Here is a 16886-nt window from a genome sequence, read left to right on the forward strand (position 1 = left end):
CTAGGCAGGAGTTCTTAGTATGGTACTGAGGTGGGAAGTGGACCAGCTTTCTCACCTTATAGACTGGTGACTGTATTTGCATCAATTTTTCTTTATTTTGGTACTTTGTTATACAGTACTTGTGTTTATCTTTGCAATGTGCATTTTATTTTATAATAAATACTCTTAAGGTAAGCCCACAAGAGAAAATAAATACTCACTTTTTGCAGCTTTCCTTGAGGAAATAAAACCATTTGACCTAGAACAGACAAGCGAACTTTGCATGTTTAGCTACCTGCAACCGTCTGTCACTGTGATAAAATCATCCAAGGTAAGTTGAATAAGCAGGCAGACCGTTCCACAGCTGTGGGGTCCTCTAAGTAAAAGCTCAACCTCCCACTGTTATTTTATTAATCCTTGAAATCTTTAGGTTGGCATCTTGATGTTAATGTGCTCTGTGGTTTGTAAGAAACAGTAAGTAAGTTCAGAAAGTAACCAACGCTTTGGGGGTTAAGGTTTTATATGTCAGAAGGTGGATTTTGAAATCTGTTCTGTGCTTAACTGGAAGCCAATGGAAAGATATTCATATTCAATATTTTTTTTTTTATTTCATTACTCCTCTCCCCACAGAATGAAATTAATGAGATACCATTTTTTGACATGGATTTGCCATATGAATTAGCCCTGAAAATATTTCAGCATTTGAACACAACTGAGCTTGGAAGGTGTGCCCAGGTAAGATTTCTGATAACACTTGTTAACACTAGTTTATGTACTGCAAAGATGCCTCAGGTACTTATTTACTTTTCTGTAACAAGAACATAACATACACTCCTGTGGGTCTTCATAACACATTCAAGGCATCAGTAAAGATTTTATTCATCCCTGCAATGTGACCTACTAATATAGCTTCACTTTGGAGTGGTCTGAGATGGCTTAACTGAGGCACATTTCTCTTAATATTACATAATTAGTTAAAATACATATTAATCCTTCGCTTTACCATAAAAATCTTGTCAATTTTCCACACTGCACAGGGATAAATAACCTATCTACTGGTATTTTTTATGTTATGAAGAGCTAAAGAGGCCTTTGTTAATGTCTTGTTGCATAAGAGTAAATGCATGATAAAATGCATTTTTGCAGTACCTAAAACTAAAGTGTTTTTAAAATACTAAATGGTTTGAGGGCCTTTAGTTTCCATAACCTGAGAGAGACTAATATTTTGGTGGCTGAACTACCATGACTATTGCCTAGCAGTAAAGTTATATTCAGTCACTGTAGTAGTTGTTTTCTTTTAGTCATTAAATATCCGGCCATTATATCAGATATTAATATATATTTGTATAGACTGTTGATTAATAACTCGTTGTTCTGCTGGTACAAACCAGAGAGCACATATAAGTAAGTTTACTAGATTCCTTTTATTGGCCTAGGTGAGTAAGGCTTGGAAGATACTTGCTGAAGATGAGCTGCTTTGGTACAGACTCTGCCTGAAGGAAGGACATTTGACTGGGTCAAGTATATCAGACTCGCCCTGCTGGAAAAGTACCCTGCGTGATTTTCGGCAGATGGAACACACGATGCGGAGTAATTGGAAGGTGTGCAATGCTTCTTGTGTATTAGAGATTTACAGCTATTGAAGTGACTGTACCATAATTTAGTTGCATCCTTGTCTTGTATTAGAATATGATTATTATAGCATTTGCTCTTCCACCTAACAAAAAAGCTTAAAATTACAATTCTTTCTTTTTTCTCCATCTAACCTTTTAATCACACCAAATTTAGTGGCAAATTACATCTATTAATTTTGTGGATTTGCTTTGTCTCTTGTAGTCTACACCTATTTTGTGTGCATCAGATGCTGTGGTAGAATTAATATAAATAATCAACTTGAAGAACCAGGCAGGAGGAGGCCTGTCATCTTTCTTTATTTCTTTTTGCAAAATGGGAGATCCCTGCAGCTAACAGATTGGCAGAAGGGATAGTCGCAGAAAAAAGACACAGAGTCTGATTCAGCTCATGTAACAGATTTGCATATCTCAGTTATAATATAAAAGCATATATCTTATAGGCTACAAAAATAAGGCACTTTGATCATATAGTATAAGGCTTCACTGATTTGTTAAATCACAAAAAGCATGAGCTGTACACTTTTATATCCTTTATTGTAATTGGTTAAAGTTCATTCCCCATGCAGGGCCCACGAACCTTCACAGTTTCCTGTGTGCGTGCTGTTTAACTGTTTAGGCTGAAGACACCTCATATGGGCACATATGGGCACATGCAGCTGCTGCTTTCCCTTGTCAGCTTCAGGTCTGCATGTATGAAATTTATTGTCTGTTTGCTATCCAACGCTTCCAAAGCTATGTGTGCAGCGTCTGGCTTTGTCTGGCCAGACCTCCTTCGGTGTCTCAGAAGCTTAAGAAGGGATTTCTAGTCTCTCTGCATTTTAGGACATTCTGCACAGACAAAATGTTTAAACATGCAAAGTTTATGATTTATTTTACAATACAAAGCAGGAAGCAATCCTGAATGTGCTGCTGTATGTTTACAAGGTACACTTGCATTCATCTACCCTGGACCAAAATTTAGCCTCCAGTTATCTGTACAACATTTTCTAGATTGTAGGAGCGGAAACCGTGTTAGCATAATGGGAATGTGCAGATTTCACTTAGAGATTACCTGGCTGATTTTAGAAACCACTACACTACCCTACCACACTACATTTAACTGAATCTGCATGATTTAGGTGTATGATCTATACCTTCAAAACTACATTCAAGTGTCCACTGTTCTTTGAAAATTTGAGGCAGGATGAAATGCACAAGCATGCCTTAATTATTTACAGCTTTTTTTTTTTTTTTTTTTGTACAAAACACACACAGTAGCTTCTTCTTTTCTAGCATTTGTCCCACACTAATTTAGGGTCTGGTGCTTTCAAAGCTTTCCTCCACGTTTTACAATCTAGGACATCTTCTGGGTTGATGTTAATCTGTCGCATATTCTCCTTGATTCTGTCAGGCTATCACTTTTTGGTTCTTCCACATAGTCGCTTGCTGTCTGGGCTGAGTCGAAGGGTGATTTTGGCCACTGTCCTCTGCTATGCTGGACATGTCCATACCACCTCAGTCGAGCCTCTCTCATCTACTCGATGATCGGCACCACTCCCATTCTTCTCCTAATGTCCATGTTCATGGTGTGATCACACCTTGTAAGTCTGAGAGGCCATCAGAGTATCTTCATCTCCATCGTATGGAGCACTCTGTTCTTGCTGTGCAGTGGTTAGTCAGCATTCAACACTATAGAGAGCCACTGGACAAATTACGGTATTGTACTCTTTTGCCTTGATGTAATTCGGAATCCATTGATTGCACAAGATGCCTGTGACTTGTTGGCACTTGAGCCATGCCACTGCAAAGCGTGAATGGGTGTCAGGGAGGGTGCTGCCTTTGGTGCTTACACAAGAGTCCAGGTATTTGAGTTTGTGATCTTGTTCAGGTTGTGGACATCTACTCGTATTGTTCCCTCTATCTGCAGGCCTCTTTCGAGGTATTCAGTCTTCTTGAGGTTTAGTCGTAGGCTGTTTTCATCTAGCCGATCTTTCCACTGCTGCATCTGCCACTCTGGGGTGGGTCTTGTTTCCTCTGTGATACTTATGTTGTCTGCATACAGCAATGTCCATGGTACCAGGGTCTGGATATCCGCTGTAACTGTGTCTATACATAGGATGAAGAGCAGGAGTGATAGTGCTTCTTCTTGGTGGACACATACTTGGATTGGAAAAGGGCAGTGAGGCTCCAATGGGACATCATACTGTACTTGTTACATTGGCAAAAAGTAGCTGGATCCAATTTTCTTGTACGCCATGTTCTCGGATGGCTCTCCAGATCAAGGCATGTGGTACCCTGTCAAAGGCCTTCTCCAAGTCAAGGAATGTGATGTGGTTGATATTATTTTTCTCCCAATGTTGTTCCATGAGCAGACGGATGGTGTGGATGGCATCAATGGCTCCACATCCTTTCATGAAACTGCTTTGATTGGGGCTGATGATTACAAGATTTATTTTTCCTCCTCTTAGCATCTGGTCTGCAGCATTCGCAAGGTTGTTGAAGTGGATTTGATCTTGATTGACCTCACCCTGTCCAATTTTCGCACAACTTCAGTGATGTTGTCTCTCAGATGTTCATTGACGACTATAGCTACTCCCTTTCCACTCTCTATTTGGCCATTGTAGTAAAGCTTGTAGCCTTTGTCAATTTCTTTCTGCTCCCTTCCATTTCATTTCTTGGATGCAGTCAATGTCCACTAGCCTGGGTTTGAGAACAGTAGCCAGTTCACGGGTGTGACTAATGAGCGTGCCAATGTTGATAATAGCTAAATGTGGGTGTTGGACTAGCTTCTTTTGCCTGCTTCCTCCACCAACCTCCACCTTGTGACTTAGTCACGCTGCTCCGGCGAGGGCGGGGACACCCTTGAGTTACAGAATAAGTGTTGAGAAGACATTAAAGCCATGAGATGAGACTAGAAAATACCAACGGATTTGTCTCTTTATCTGACATTGGACCTCCATCGTTAGCCAAGGACCGTGGACCTTGTTGTCCAGTCAGCACAACAGGGAGGTGATGGTAGGATTTGGCCGACCAAAACACGCATAGTAACACACAGCCTCTTTTTTTCATAAAGAATGTTATTCAGGGATTCTTCTTTCATTCTGAATTTATTATAACCAGTCTTAGAGATCAACTCTGATATCCTTCTATTCTTCAATTTCTTTTAATGGAAAATATAGTATACTAGCCAACCCGCGGCGTACCTATACGCCGCATAATCAGGCCGGTTTTTAAATAATTTTTAAGTACAGGGAGAAAATTTAACATTTGCAAAATCGGTAATGTAATAAATCAGCAAGAAAAGCAACATTGTAACAATGCACGGAACGAACCAACACACAATCGTCCGTGCGGCGTAGCAAGGTGGGAGGGGGTGTGTACAAAGTGCAGGAGCATCTAAGAAGACGCATGTTTGTCGCGGATGGGAATTGCTGTATGTAGCGTGTACAACACTTTGCTATTCTGCACGCGGTCGTGCGTCATAACCGAAAACTCGTTTTTTAAAGACTGCTCACTTCATTGTGTTTTAACCTCAGTTGTAAAGGAATGTTTTAATGATCCCATGGGATACCCTCGCAAACAGTTTTACACGCTGCATATGGCGATTCACCTCCGAGAAACATGCCTCTATTAACAGTCAACGTGTGGGAGGGGGGTGTGTACAAAGGGTAGGGACGAAAACAGTGGGAGCGTATGAGTCGCACTTAGTGGCAATTACACGGTTTGCAGCCCGAATGGGGTTCAACAGCTTACCCACGCCTAGACACACGCTCAATCTCATGCATAATTATTTATTGAATGGTAAACACTTCTGGAAAGACACGGTTGTCTAAAACAGGTTTGTGTGAGAATACAACAGTAAGTGAATGAAAAGATGGAACTCTGGAGAGAGCAAAATACAACACAATAGTGAACCCGCGGCATAACAAACGCTGCATAATTATTTATTGATGGTTGAACACTTCTGGAAAGACAGAGGGGCACCCCTCGCAAACTGTTCTACACGCCGCATACAGCGGTTCACATCTGCAACAAACTGTTTTACACACTGCATACAGCGAATCACATCCGCAAAATGATTTTTCCTAGGTGGTCCTGTCGCGTCCACCCTCGCACTCGAAGCATACACACTGCCTGCTCATGTGCTTGGTCGCAAGCCGCGTCCAGCCTCGTTCTCGAAGCATACACACCACCTGGTCATGTGTCCGCTCGCAAGAGAAACTCACGGAGAGCCGCCCACCAGCTGTCTGTCTCTGGCATGGCTTTCTCTTGCGCTGCCTTTGTGTGAACCGGTCAGGCACAGAGAAGGTCAGCTGCTGACAGAGCGTCTCGACTGTTGCAGGCCCTGCATTGGTGAAGCAGGTGAGACGGTAATGAAACAGAGGCACAGGGCTTATTGGTTTTTAAAGACTGATTCCTTCATTGTGCTTTCACCTCAGTTTTAAAGGATTGTTTTAAGGATCCCATGGGATACCCCTCGCAAACCATTTCACACGCTGCATATGGCGATTCACCTACGCGAGAAACATGCCTCTATGAACAGTCAACGTAGCTCGGAGATACATGACATTAACCCGACCTGCACTGCATGTGGCCTCTACGACAGACGAACATAAATGACGCCATTTTTTCTGTGTTGTTGCGTCCGAGTTGGTGGGCGTGGCCCTGCGAGTTGTCGTCGTATCCAATGGTCTTGGAGTTAGTGGGCATGGCTCCTTCCTGTGTGCGCCATAGGTGTCTCACTTGTCGGCGGCTTAGTGAATCCACGCCCCTTCTGGCGTGCTTTTCATGGTTGTCTTGCCTTAGTGAATTATATATATAGATGAGAATTTGTCCCTTTAGAAGTGTCTTCATTGTTTCCTAAAGTTCTCCGCAGATATCTCTAGAAATGTATTGGTTTCTAAGAATAGATCAGTTTATGAGGAGATTAATTGTATAAATTCTTCATCTGCTAGCAATAATGGATTACGTTGGAGTGGTATGAATAAGAGGAGTGTGGTCAAAAGTAACATGCAAATAGCAAACTACTAACAATCAAAAGAGTAATCAGTCCATGAAGAAGTACAGTATACTGGTAAGAAGAAAGAATATTGCCTTGCATATGGGCTTAAAACTTTTCCATTGGGGCGGGTTATAATCCTTAATAAACTTTGAGTTAACCACTGCATTTTTATATAATTTGGTTACTTTTACTGGAGTCTTATCTAGATCAAGGTTCATTACTTAGTTGAATGCTCCCACCATCATGAACATTCACAGTTTGTTCTTAAACTTTAAAAATGTGTTTTTCCAAAGCATATTTTAAGGAGTGACCAGCATACAGACTTTTTTTTTGTAAGCAGTTTTGACGGAGTATCAGTACGTAATATGCAAAGTTCTATATAAAGTGAAAGTTGATTTATTTACAATGTCTTTACGGCTTCTTGAGTGATTATCGTTTGTGCCCCATTACATATTTCTTAACTACATATACAGTATAACAATTCATAATGTTCACAAACCTGCTTAATCAAATTTAGAGTTGTGGGTGGCATTAGATTATGGATGCATGAAGAAAAACAAATCCTGGTTGGGCCCATTCGTGCACAATTACTCAGTTCAGAATTCCCATTAACTTAGCATGCTCATCTTTATAATAGTGCCAAACAAACCAGATGGACATTTGACATATTTTCTAATTCAGCATCAGCCAGGTATGGAATTTGACCTCCGGGTGCTGGTTTTATGATGTCCCACCATGGCATTTTAGGTGAAAATACTAAATCATTGTTTGACATATATTTCTGTACATGAAAACTTAAAAGCAGTTTGTTTTTTTGTCTATTGTTTTTGTGGAAAATGTATTTGCATAGGATATTCCGGTTTTCAGACGTCTCTTTTGCAAAGATTTAAATCAAGGTATTTATTTGAATATAGAAAACAAATTACAATGGCAGAAACGGCCATAATCCTTGCCACACATTTGCTAATTGCTTTTGGGGCCTCAGTGACTGCTGGTTTTAGGCATTATTATAATATGATTATTGTTCCTGGGTGTAATTAGATTCTTGACCTAATTTAATCCTTTTGATTTCCTGTTTCTTTATTCAGCCTGAAAATTACTTCAGTGTCTGTTGTGTATCTTAAAGAAACATTTTGACAGGGCAGGGGTTTTGAACAGAAATATTTTCTTGTTTTATAAACTTGGCCTATTAATTTTTTTCTATCTCTAGTGATATTTTCGTATTCAGTTATAATACAGTATATACCTTATTAGGGAAAGCGCCCCAGTCGTGTGACTGTATGCAGACAAGTTGCTCATCATGGTGTGGGATTTACACAGTGAAATTTTTGTTTGAGGCTAAAATTTCCCTAATGGTGTTTTTTTAGTGGCAATATTAAATAGTTTCTTGTATCTTGTGCCCTCCATTTTAAAAAGAACTATGAATAGATGACAATGCTAGCCTCATACTGTATGGGATGTATGAAACTATGCCTTCTATGTTCCAGATTGAAGACATGGAAGAAACATTTTTGATTTTCTTTTCTAATATTATTTTTACTGTCTTTTCATTGTCACTATTGCCATTGCCTTTTTTTAAATCATATTTTTATAGTTTATACACACAACAACTGATGATATTTTAAAAATGCATTTGGTTTGTATCATTTCATTTTAGTATGTCCTAAGGTGTTTCTATTTTTGTTTTCTATTTTAATGAATTAGGCAGGTAATTGTTATATTTACTAAAGCATAATATTATTCCTTAAGCTTTTGTTATGCAAGAAACCATAAATACAATTATATTTAAGGAAATAAAAGCAAAGTGTTTTTATATGGACATGAATGAGTAAGTACAAAAGAAGTGGGGCTCATTAATTTAATTCCCAGTGTGCTGTTTGTCAGTGGCTAAACAATAATGTATTACTGCTTTATCCTTTATTTCTGTGAATACTTTGTGATGATGTGCACTATGAATGGCAAATCATAAAGTACAATAAAACACAAGTCAATATGCTGAATAAATAGCTTAAATATGACTGAGGCATATTGTTTGTATGCTACAAAATTTACAAAAATGTCATACAGAGTCTAAAACCCTGCAGTTTGCTTTAAAGGTTTGTAATTAAGTGATTTGTAAGTAAATGTGTGAGAACACATTTTGTGGCCATTTTATACTGTGTTGTGTGGTGTGTTCTGTCATTGTCAGTAAGGTCAGACAACAGGGATGAAGGCAACGTAACAGAGAGATTTTACTGTAGAAATAAAGTGTCACCTCACTCTGGGCTTTGGTAAAATAATTGTTTGCTTTTGGGGTTGCTTGTTCCTATCCTATATCAGTTCTGTCAGCTCTTCAGCATCTGTGTTTCTTCTGAATGTTCTTTTATTTCTTAATTTAAACTTCCTTAATTATCTCAACTTGCTTTCCAAGAATAAAAAGGAATAAAGTTCAGTTGTGTTCAGTTTACCTATTTTAAGGTGTTGAAATTCTAATGAATGACTGAAATATTTGTTGCTATGTAATTAATAGAACACATTGTTTCTGTCATAAACACTGAAACAGATTCCTGTGTTTGAAGTTGTGAAAGATTTTTTTGATTGAAAGCATAAAGATTGTAGCAAGACTAAATTTGTGCCAGATGTGATCTTTGCCCATATCTGTGGAAGAGAGCAGATTATTCGCAGATAAATGGGAAGGAGAGGCAGGGAGCATGGTGTCATTTTGCACAGTAATGGTCTAAGCCCATTGATATTTTTAATTCCTTAACCCTGTAATAGAATCAAACGAAACAATGTAAAGGTTTTGGCCACTGTGTGGGTGAATCCCATTTGAAAGGCACACCTGTTAAGTAAATGAAGCAAAAATCATTGACAAGGTGGTAACATGAACTTCATGAGTCTGCTGTCTTCTCAACTGCACCAGGAGAAATGCCGCCACACAGTTGCCTTTTCCTAACTGAGTGCTGAATTCTGGATGTTGCCTCTTATATCTGGTGGTCAGGGAGGAAGAAGGAAGAGTTTTGCTGTGTCCAAGGATGTGACATAAAGTTCTTCTATCTGTCTGTCATTGACTTTGAAGGCAAAATGGAAGAGGGTGTTAGCGCAAATTATAAGTCAGGTCAAAACCCTGAAGATGTTCCCTTCGTGGGTATGTCAAATGCCCAAAAAGCCATCTTTTTTCAAAAAGCCTTCTACATTCTTCTAATGTTGATTAGCACAGGCAAATAAATCTTTCACTGAACTCTATACTTGTGACAAAAATGGCCCTATAAACCTTAATATTTTTGTTCTTGCATTACACAAGTTCTAGGTTGCGTGAGTTATAATAGAGTTGCCTTCTCTGTTGTAGTGGCACACAAAGTGAAAGGCCCAATATAGAACAATAATCCATTGTTTCAGAAGACATTCTCCATATTTTACAAGTAACTGATCAGTTTTGTACATAAATTAATTTTCTTCATTTCTAAGAGGGTGGTTAATGTTGGTTGTCTGTCGCCAGTTATTTATCAGTTTTGTCTAAGTGAGGCAAGCTTCCACAGCTGAGGTATAGTTTAGTTTGTAGGATTGAATTTTAACAATGCAAATACCTTGCTGAGAATGTTTTGGAAAAACGTTTTGCATATTCTGATTTTCTGCTTTGCATAACAGCATCGGGTCACAGCAAGTGTCATGCTTACAGTGTGCCCAAAAATTGATCATGATGTGTTTTTTTTCTGTTCTCCTTGTTTATTCAAGGTCCAGGAACTAAACCAACCCCTGTTAATATACATGATACTTAAATGGGCTAGAGAAGTTTGTGTTTAAATTAGTTGGTGACATTACTTGTGTGTTCAGTACATGGCAAATCTATGCTTAAGATGCAGAGTTTAGTCCCAATGACTCAAGGAGAGGCTAAAGGTAAACCCAACCTTTGTTACAGTGTTGTGAGCAATGGAGTTTGCACCTCACTGAGTAGAGTAAATTGTGTGCTGTGTGTGCCAACATGTTATAGGGAGTAGCTGGTGGCCATTAAGACAAGTCATCAGTCAAAAGTGAGGGAAGAGTTAGCTTGAGAAATTAGAACATTGTTGTTTAAATTTCTTTATTGTAATATAATACCATTGCTTTGCATGGAGAGGAGTTTTTATGACTGGATTCTAGAGGGCATTTACAAATAACAAATACTAGCTGTGCTACCCATCTAAGATGAGTTGAAGTCTAAATTTGCAGTTCACAATCTATTGAAATGTATTTTGCAATGAATGTAGTAATAAAATGCATTACATGTTTGATTCCAACAGATTGTGCATCACAAACATTAGCACTGCTTTTACAAATTGTATTCTAAATTTTTGTTACGCATGTATTAGTAAAAAGCATTGCATTTTTCATTACAACAGATGATGTTTCACAAACATTAGCACCACTCATGCGTATCCTGTAGCAAATGGCATATAGCAGAGACATTGCAACTGGACGAACACACATCCACCCCCAACACTTTTCCTTTTATTATCAAATACTAGCAGGAGTACCCGGCATTGCCTGGGAATCAATAACCAGTGAATTTCCCAAATGAAAGAAACAGAACATAGAAATAGAACAAACAGTTTTCTGATTGACATTTTATTGTAAGTTCCTCCACTCTAGATTCTGTCTGCTGTGGCGTTGAAATAGACTTTCTTGTGGCATCTGAAGTGGACCTTCCAATTCTACGTCTTTTTTACGATGGCATGGGTATATTAGCGAATAAGCAGGACAATTATAATGTGTTACATGGTATTATGTATGGAATAAGCACCGCAGTGAGATGAATTTACCTTATTTACAATACGTCGGAAAGCGAACAACTAGCACCAGTAAGTCAGAAAGAGCAACGCTGAAATCGTACTGTGAGTCGGAAAGGGAGCAAATAGCACCACAAATACGGAAAGTCAGTGAGAAAGAGTAGCACTGAAACCGTAGTGGGAAAAATGGTGGGGAGGGGTGCTCTGTTTCTAAGGAGCATCTGTGTTGAACCGTGATGCCATCTAACGGAAGTTGGCGATGGTAACTACAGAGAGAAGTGATATACAACCGGTGCTGCGTTTGGGGAAAATGATGGGGAAAGGATGCTGTCTTTTTAAGGCGAGTCTCTGTTCAAACGTGGTTTTATATAACGCACGTTGGCGAATGAAAATACAGTACTATCAGTGTGTGTGGGAGTGTGATGTGTGGAAACGGGGGTGTGTCAGCCGGTCGTGCGCACTGGGTTGTTCACGTTTTACATCCATATGGCAGTTCCCATTCATCTGATCAAAACAGTCGGCCTTCTCATACTTGACACTTCCGCCATCACTTGGCAATTTAAAGAAACATTGGGTAAAGAGTGACGCACAGAGACCAAAGCTGCCGGTAGATGGCGCCGTGGTGAACGTCTGTTGTAACATGCGGCCATCTTGTCGATGATAAGTACGGGGACGTGTGGCGAATGTTGTGTCAGTGAAAAGTTACCCTGCAGGTCACCACGAACATTTTTCCCAACCATACATACCCCATGACCTTCTCCTGGTAACAATGGAGCACCATCCCCAGTTTGGTGCTGATCGGATGCCCGGTGCAGATTTGTATGGTGGACAAACAAACATACATACACACATCGACTCTGCTTTATATATTAGATATAATGACTTTTTTGGATATCGAAACCAACTGCTATTAATTATTGTACGCAAGTGCATTGTGACAAGAAATTAATAGATTTCAGACACATTGGGACAGGTTACAATAAAATTGGAATGCAAAACAACTGACCCTTTGATTAAGTTCCTATTCCAAAGCCAAAACAAAGGAATTATATATTTAGTCTATAATGGGGAGTTGTGCGTGTGTGTGTGTATTTAATCAATCCTTTTGCATCAGATTCTCCATGGCATTAGTGGTTCAGCATGGTTTGTCTTTACACAGTAGTTATATTTTAAAATATTAATAAAATGTTTTTAACTCAATCTGGAGAGAGAACAATTGTTATAATGTCCAGAATAGTTTTGCCCTCTTTCTTCATTTGTGCATTAAGTCCTTTTAGAACCGAATATGCAATATTGCAAAATTAATGATATAGGATTCCCAACAGAATGGTATTAACATCTGTTTTATATCAATTGGTCTATACAAAGAATTTTGCACGTGTATGTATGAATTTCTTTAAATGATTGAAAATATTTTTGCTTTTGCCGTCTTCTGCATTCTTAGAGAAAGACGAGAAAAGGCACAACTCGATCTTAAAAACTATTGTGTTAAGTGTCTACAGTTGACTACGTTTTGACAAACTGGTTTTGTTTTTCAACAGAACCGTGTCGGGGCCATCAGCCAGCTGCAGTATGAACTGGGAAAGGTGCTGTGTGATGTCAACTCATGTGCCGGACATGTTATAGCTGGGTAAGAAGCATTCTGACTAATTTCTGGTTCATTTTCAAGTTTAGGTGCATGAAGCTGAGGATTGTTTAACAATAGTTCGAACTGTTGTGCTCATTCCTATTTTTTGTGTATTAAAATGTTTCATGGGATTAAATATAAAGAGGAGTTTATCAGGCTGTGTTTCAACCCACCCCATTAGAAACTGTGATATGAAATTATTAATTGCCCTTCTGTTGTCTGTTTCTACTGCCAGCAAATGTCTAAAATGTCTGTTTTAATTCAGATTGATTTCAAGCTAAAGTGAATATTGTACTAATTGAAATGGGAACGAGCAGAAGACAAACTACCATTTATTTCAGTGGTATTCATTATGGCACTGTACTTTAAACAGTTAAGGAAATACTTTTAAGTTTTTAACAAAAAAGGACATTTCAGTACGTTTCTAAATTGAATTGCCAAATTTTCTGAGTTTCGCCAGTTGTTAAATAATGGTGTCTTCTTCAGCAACATAACTGGGAAGTTAGTAGCAGTTCCTGTGTGCTGATGTGTTTGTGGGTTTCTTTGCTAAAATTTTCCCTCAGCCAATTTATGTATTTTACCACTATTTACAGAGGAAGTTAATGTTCTGCAAGTTTGCACAGCTGGGCTTAAACTACAAGAAACATAACTTTATATCTGAGTCTAGTTTGTGTGTGGTGTTTTTTGTTCCCCTGCACCTTAAAGGTTTAAAAGGTTAAGCTAACTGGCAACCCTAAATCAACCCTAGACAACCACACCTAATTTTATATTTTGTGGTGTATTGCACTGAACTGATGCTTCGTCCTGGTATGGTCACACCCTTGGGCTCTATCCTGCAAGAGAAACCTTTGGCTGTTTGTGACCCTGTGTGGGGATGAACAGGTTTGGTAAATTAATGAATCATGCTGGTAGTCTGTGGTTAGTCCTGAAATTTCACAGATCCTAGAAATAGATTGTGAATCTTAGCCTGGTCTGTGTTTATGTTTGCCCATTCTCTCTTTCTTCATGGGATCTTCTCCAGATAATCTGATTTTCCTCCCATATTGGGTTGAACTGATCTGAGCTATAATGTCCAGTATTGTAATTGCTAGGCATTTGTTTTGGTATTAGAGCCATGTACAGGTATATCTCAATTGTAAAATATAATTAACAGTGCAATATGTAATATATCATCATCACAACATTATATACAGTGGCTGTAAATGATAAAATAGTACACAAACTCGATAAATGCATAAAACAATATGATAATGAATAAAATTGCACTTGCATCCAAAATAATGCAGTTCTTTAAAAGAAGGCATGGTTTAAGTTGGAAGGAAGGCTTTGGAGATAATCAGGTAATCTTCATGTGAGTGAGTGCTGATGTGTTTGTAAATTTGCCCTGCAATAAACTGGTGTCATAATCTGGCCTGGTGTATAAATTATGACTGTGGTTTTTTGTGGAGCAGTCAAAGGCGCAGCAGTCTACGCAAAGATGTCCAGATGGCCCTTTTCCCCCATCAATACCAATAGGGGGATACCAAGCCTTTCCCAGGCTAGCTAAGAAGTATAATATTTCTAGCATATTCTGGATCTACTCTGAGGTCTTCTCCTGGTTGGATATGCCTTAAACTCTACCCCAGGAAGGTGTAAAGAAGGTATCCTAATCAGATACCTGAACTACTTCATCTGGCTTCTTTTGATGGAGAAAAGCAACGACTTTACTTTGAGCTCCTTCTAAATATCTGGGATCCTTGCCCTATCTCCAAGGCTAAGCCCAAACACCCTGAGAAGGAAGTTCATTTCTGCCATTATATTTGCAGTTTAGCTCTTTTGGTCACTACCCACAGCTTGTGATTATACATGAAGGTAGGAACGTGGATCAACCAGCAAATTGGTGAATCTCTTTACCACAACTGACCAGTACACTACCTGTTTGGCTATGGACACTGTTCCAGTCCACCTGATGCTCTCCCACTCTCTCCTCCCTTACTCATGAATAACATGCCTGACTACTTCACGTCAGGCAGCACATCATTCCCAACTCGAAGAGGGCACTCCGATGCTTTTGTGGCTGAGAACCATGTTGGGATCCTCGTCCTGAATGCTTCACATTCTGCAGCAAACCACCCCAATATGTGTCTAAGGCCACAACCCAATGAAGCCAGCAGGCCCACGTTGTCTTCAAAAAATTAATAGGAAATTTTGGAAATGGATGAATGAATGATCTTCAGGCTGAGATGGTGACTCAATCAGTTCAAGGTTTAGTACACAGATGTTTATTGAAACGTGATTCTCATATTTAGTGTACTTAAACTAGTGACTAATGTAATGAAGTACTTTTGTATGCTAAAATAAATATTACAAAAGACACTTGCCAGTTTTATGATCTCATATTTACAGGCACATTTTGCCAGTGTTTATTCTATTAAGTTACATTTTTTTGATTACAGCCCATACACTTGCTCAGCAGTCAGTCAGTCTTTTTATGCATCATTCCTAATAAACATGAAAAGAAAAGACAGTAAATGTTATCAAACTTGTCATATAAAGAATAAAAAGTACTTTGCAAAAATGTCAGTTATTATATTTGAGCAATATAGTAAGAAGAGGGAAATTTTAGTTTCTAAACAGTTAAATAATATTAATGTATGCCAACTGAGAAGAGGTTGTCAAACGCATCACTAAAATGACAGAGGGCTGGGTCTAATCCATCACAAATCTCCTATGGATAATGAGGACAACATATTATTTATTCAGGGCATCTAGTTTAATTTTATTGACCCATAAATCCTTTATGAAATACCATTAGAAATATGCCTTTGCTTCTAATGCTCACATCAAAACCTATTATGGCATTAGATTCAATTTTGGGATTTTCTAAAATAGCTTTTCATTCTGTACTTCAAGAGCCATTTCACTTTGAAACTAATCTTTTTTTTTTTTTTTTTAACAATCTTCTTAGATCAATGCAATTACCATATAGTCAGGTTTGTTATTCTTGATAACAGACAGTGTGTCAGAAAACCTTTTTATTGTGAGTTACAAGTGTAAAAATGTTTTCTTGATGCTAGAAAGAGTTAAAGGTTCATTAGCTATCAAAAATTAGAGCAGTGAACCACTGCAACATCCATCAAAAGTGAAACATGATTTTTGATGTTGTCGTACAAGAATTGTTTGGTTTGTTTGTCTAAAAAAAATGTCGAGTTCCTAACAGTCAGGTTGAGAAATTTTTTGAGGGATGGGTAATTGAAGCATATGTAAGGAACATGAGGTTGTGTTGGCAAATTCTGGTGACCCGGCATGTAGACTATAAAGAAAGACCATAATGCAAAGTGAGGTTGTTTCATCTAAAACACAAAAGTAGTGCTGAACATTTCCACAACATGGGTTTTAGTTTAATTTGACAGATTTCTTGAACAATTCTTAAAGGTAGAAGCAACTCAGGGCAGAGGTATAAAAGATTGTCACAGTTTGTCTTGAATCCTTGTTAATGAGATTCTTTTGACATTGTGATTTTATATAGCACAGCACTAATTGAGATCACTATGGCCCAACATTGTTGTCTGCACCCTGCAAGCATCAAGATTATGCAAGCAATTCTGTCCATGCATCGATTTGTTTTTTGTATTTGTGTTTCAAGTGCACTTTAGTCCTTTTATGTTACTGTCCAATGTCAGTAAAAAGTAATGTCTCTAATAAAGCATATTTACTGGATATGACCGGGAGAGGAAGCAAGTTTGGCTCCTGTCGAGTGCCAGCACTGAATCAATATGTCAGCCTTTATGAAATGAAGAAAATGGGGGCAAGTGATTTTACAAGTGCATCTCAGAATAATAAGACAGAACGAATCTACTTAATTTTCTTGTAAAATGCACTCCTCTGGGACATGCATTAAGTACAAAATTAATAAGTTGGTTAAGTGAACGAAATAAATC

The 16886-nt window shown here is 38.4% G+C and overlaps 1 protein-coding gene across 1 annotated transcript in view; it reads left to right on the top strand.

Moving 5' to 3' along the window:
* Positions 1–16886, top strand: part of fbxw8 (F-box and WD repeat domain containing 8) — a 68019-nt gene that overhangs the window by 6796 nt on the left and 44337 nt on the right. The window contains exons 2-4 of the mRNA XM_039770963.1: positions 610–714; positions 1416–1580; positions 12881–12969. Coding sequence (XP_039626897.1) covers positions 610–714; positions 1416–1580; positions 12881–12969 — 359 coding nt within the window. The remainder of the gene's footprint in view (positions 1–609; positions 715–1415; positions 1581–12880; positions 12970–16886) is intronic.

This window comes from Polypterus senegalus, chromosome 12 (assembly GCF_016835505.1).
Source record: "Polypterus senegalus isolate Bchr_013 chromosome 12, ASM1683550v1, whole genome shotgun sequence".
NCBI classification, from domain to species: domain Eukaryota; kingdom Metazoa; phylum Chordata; class Cladistia; order Polypteriformes; family Polypteridae; genus Polypterus; species Polypterus senegalus.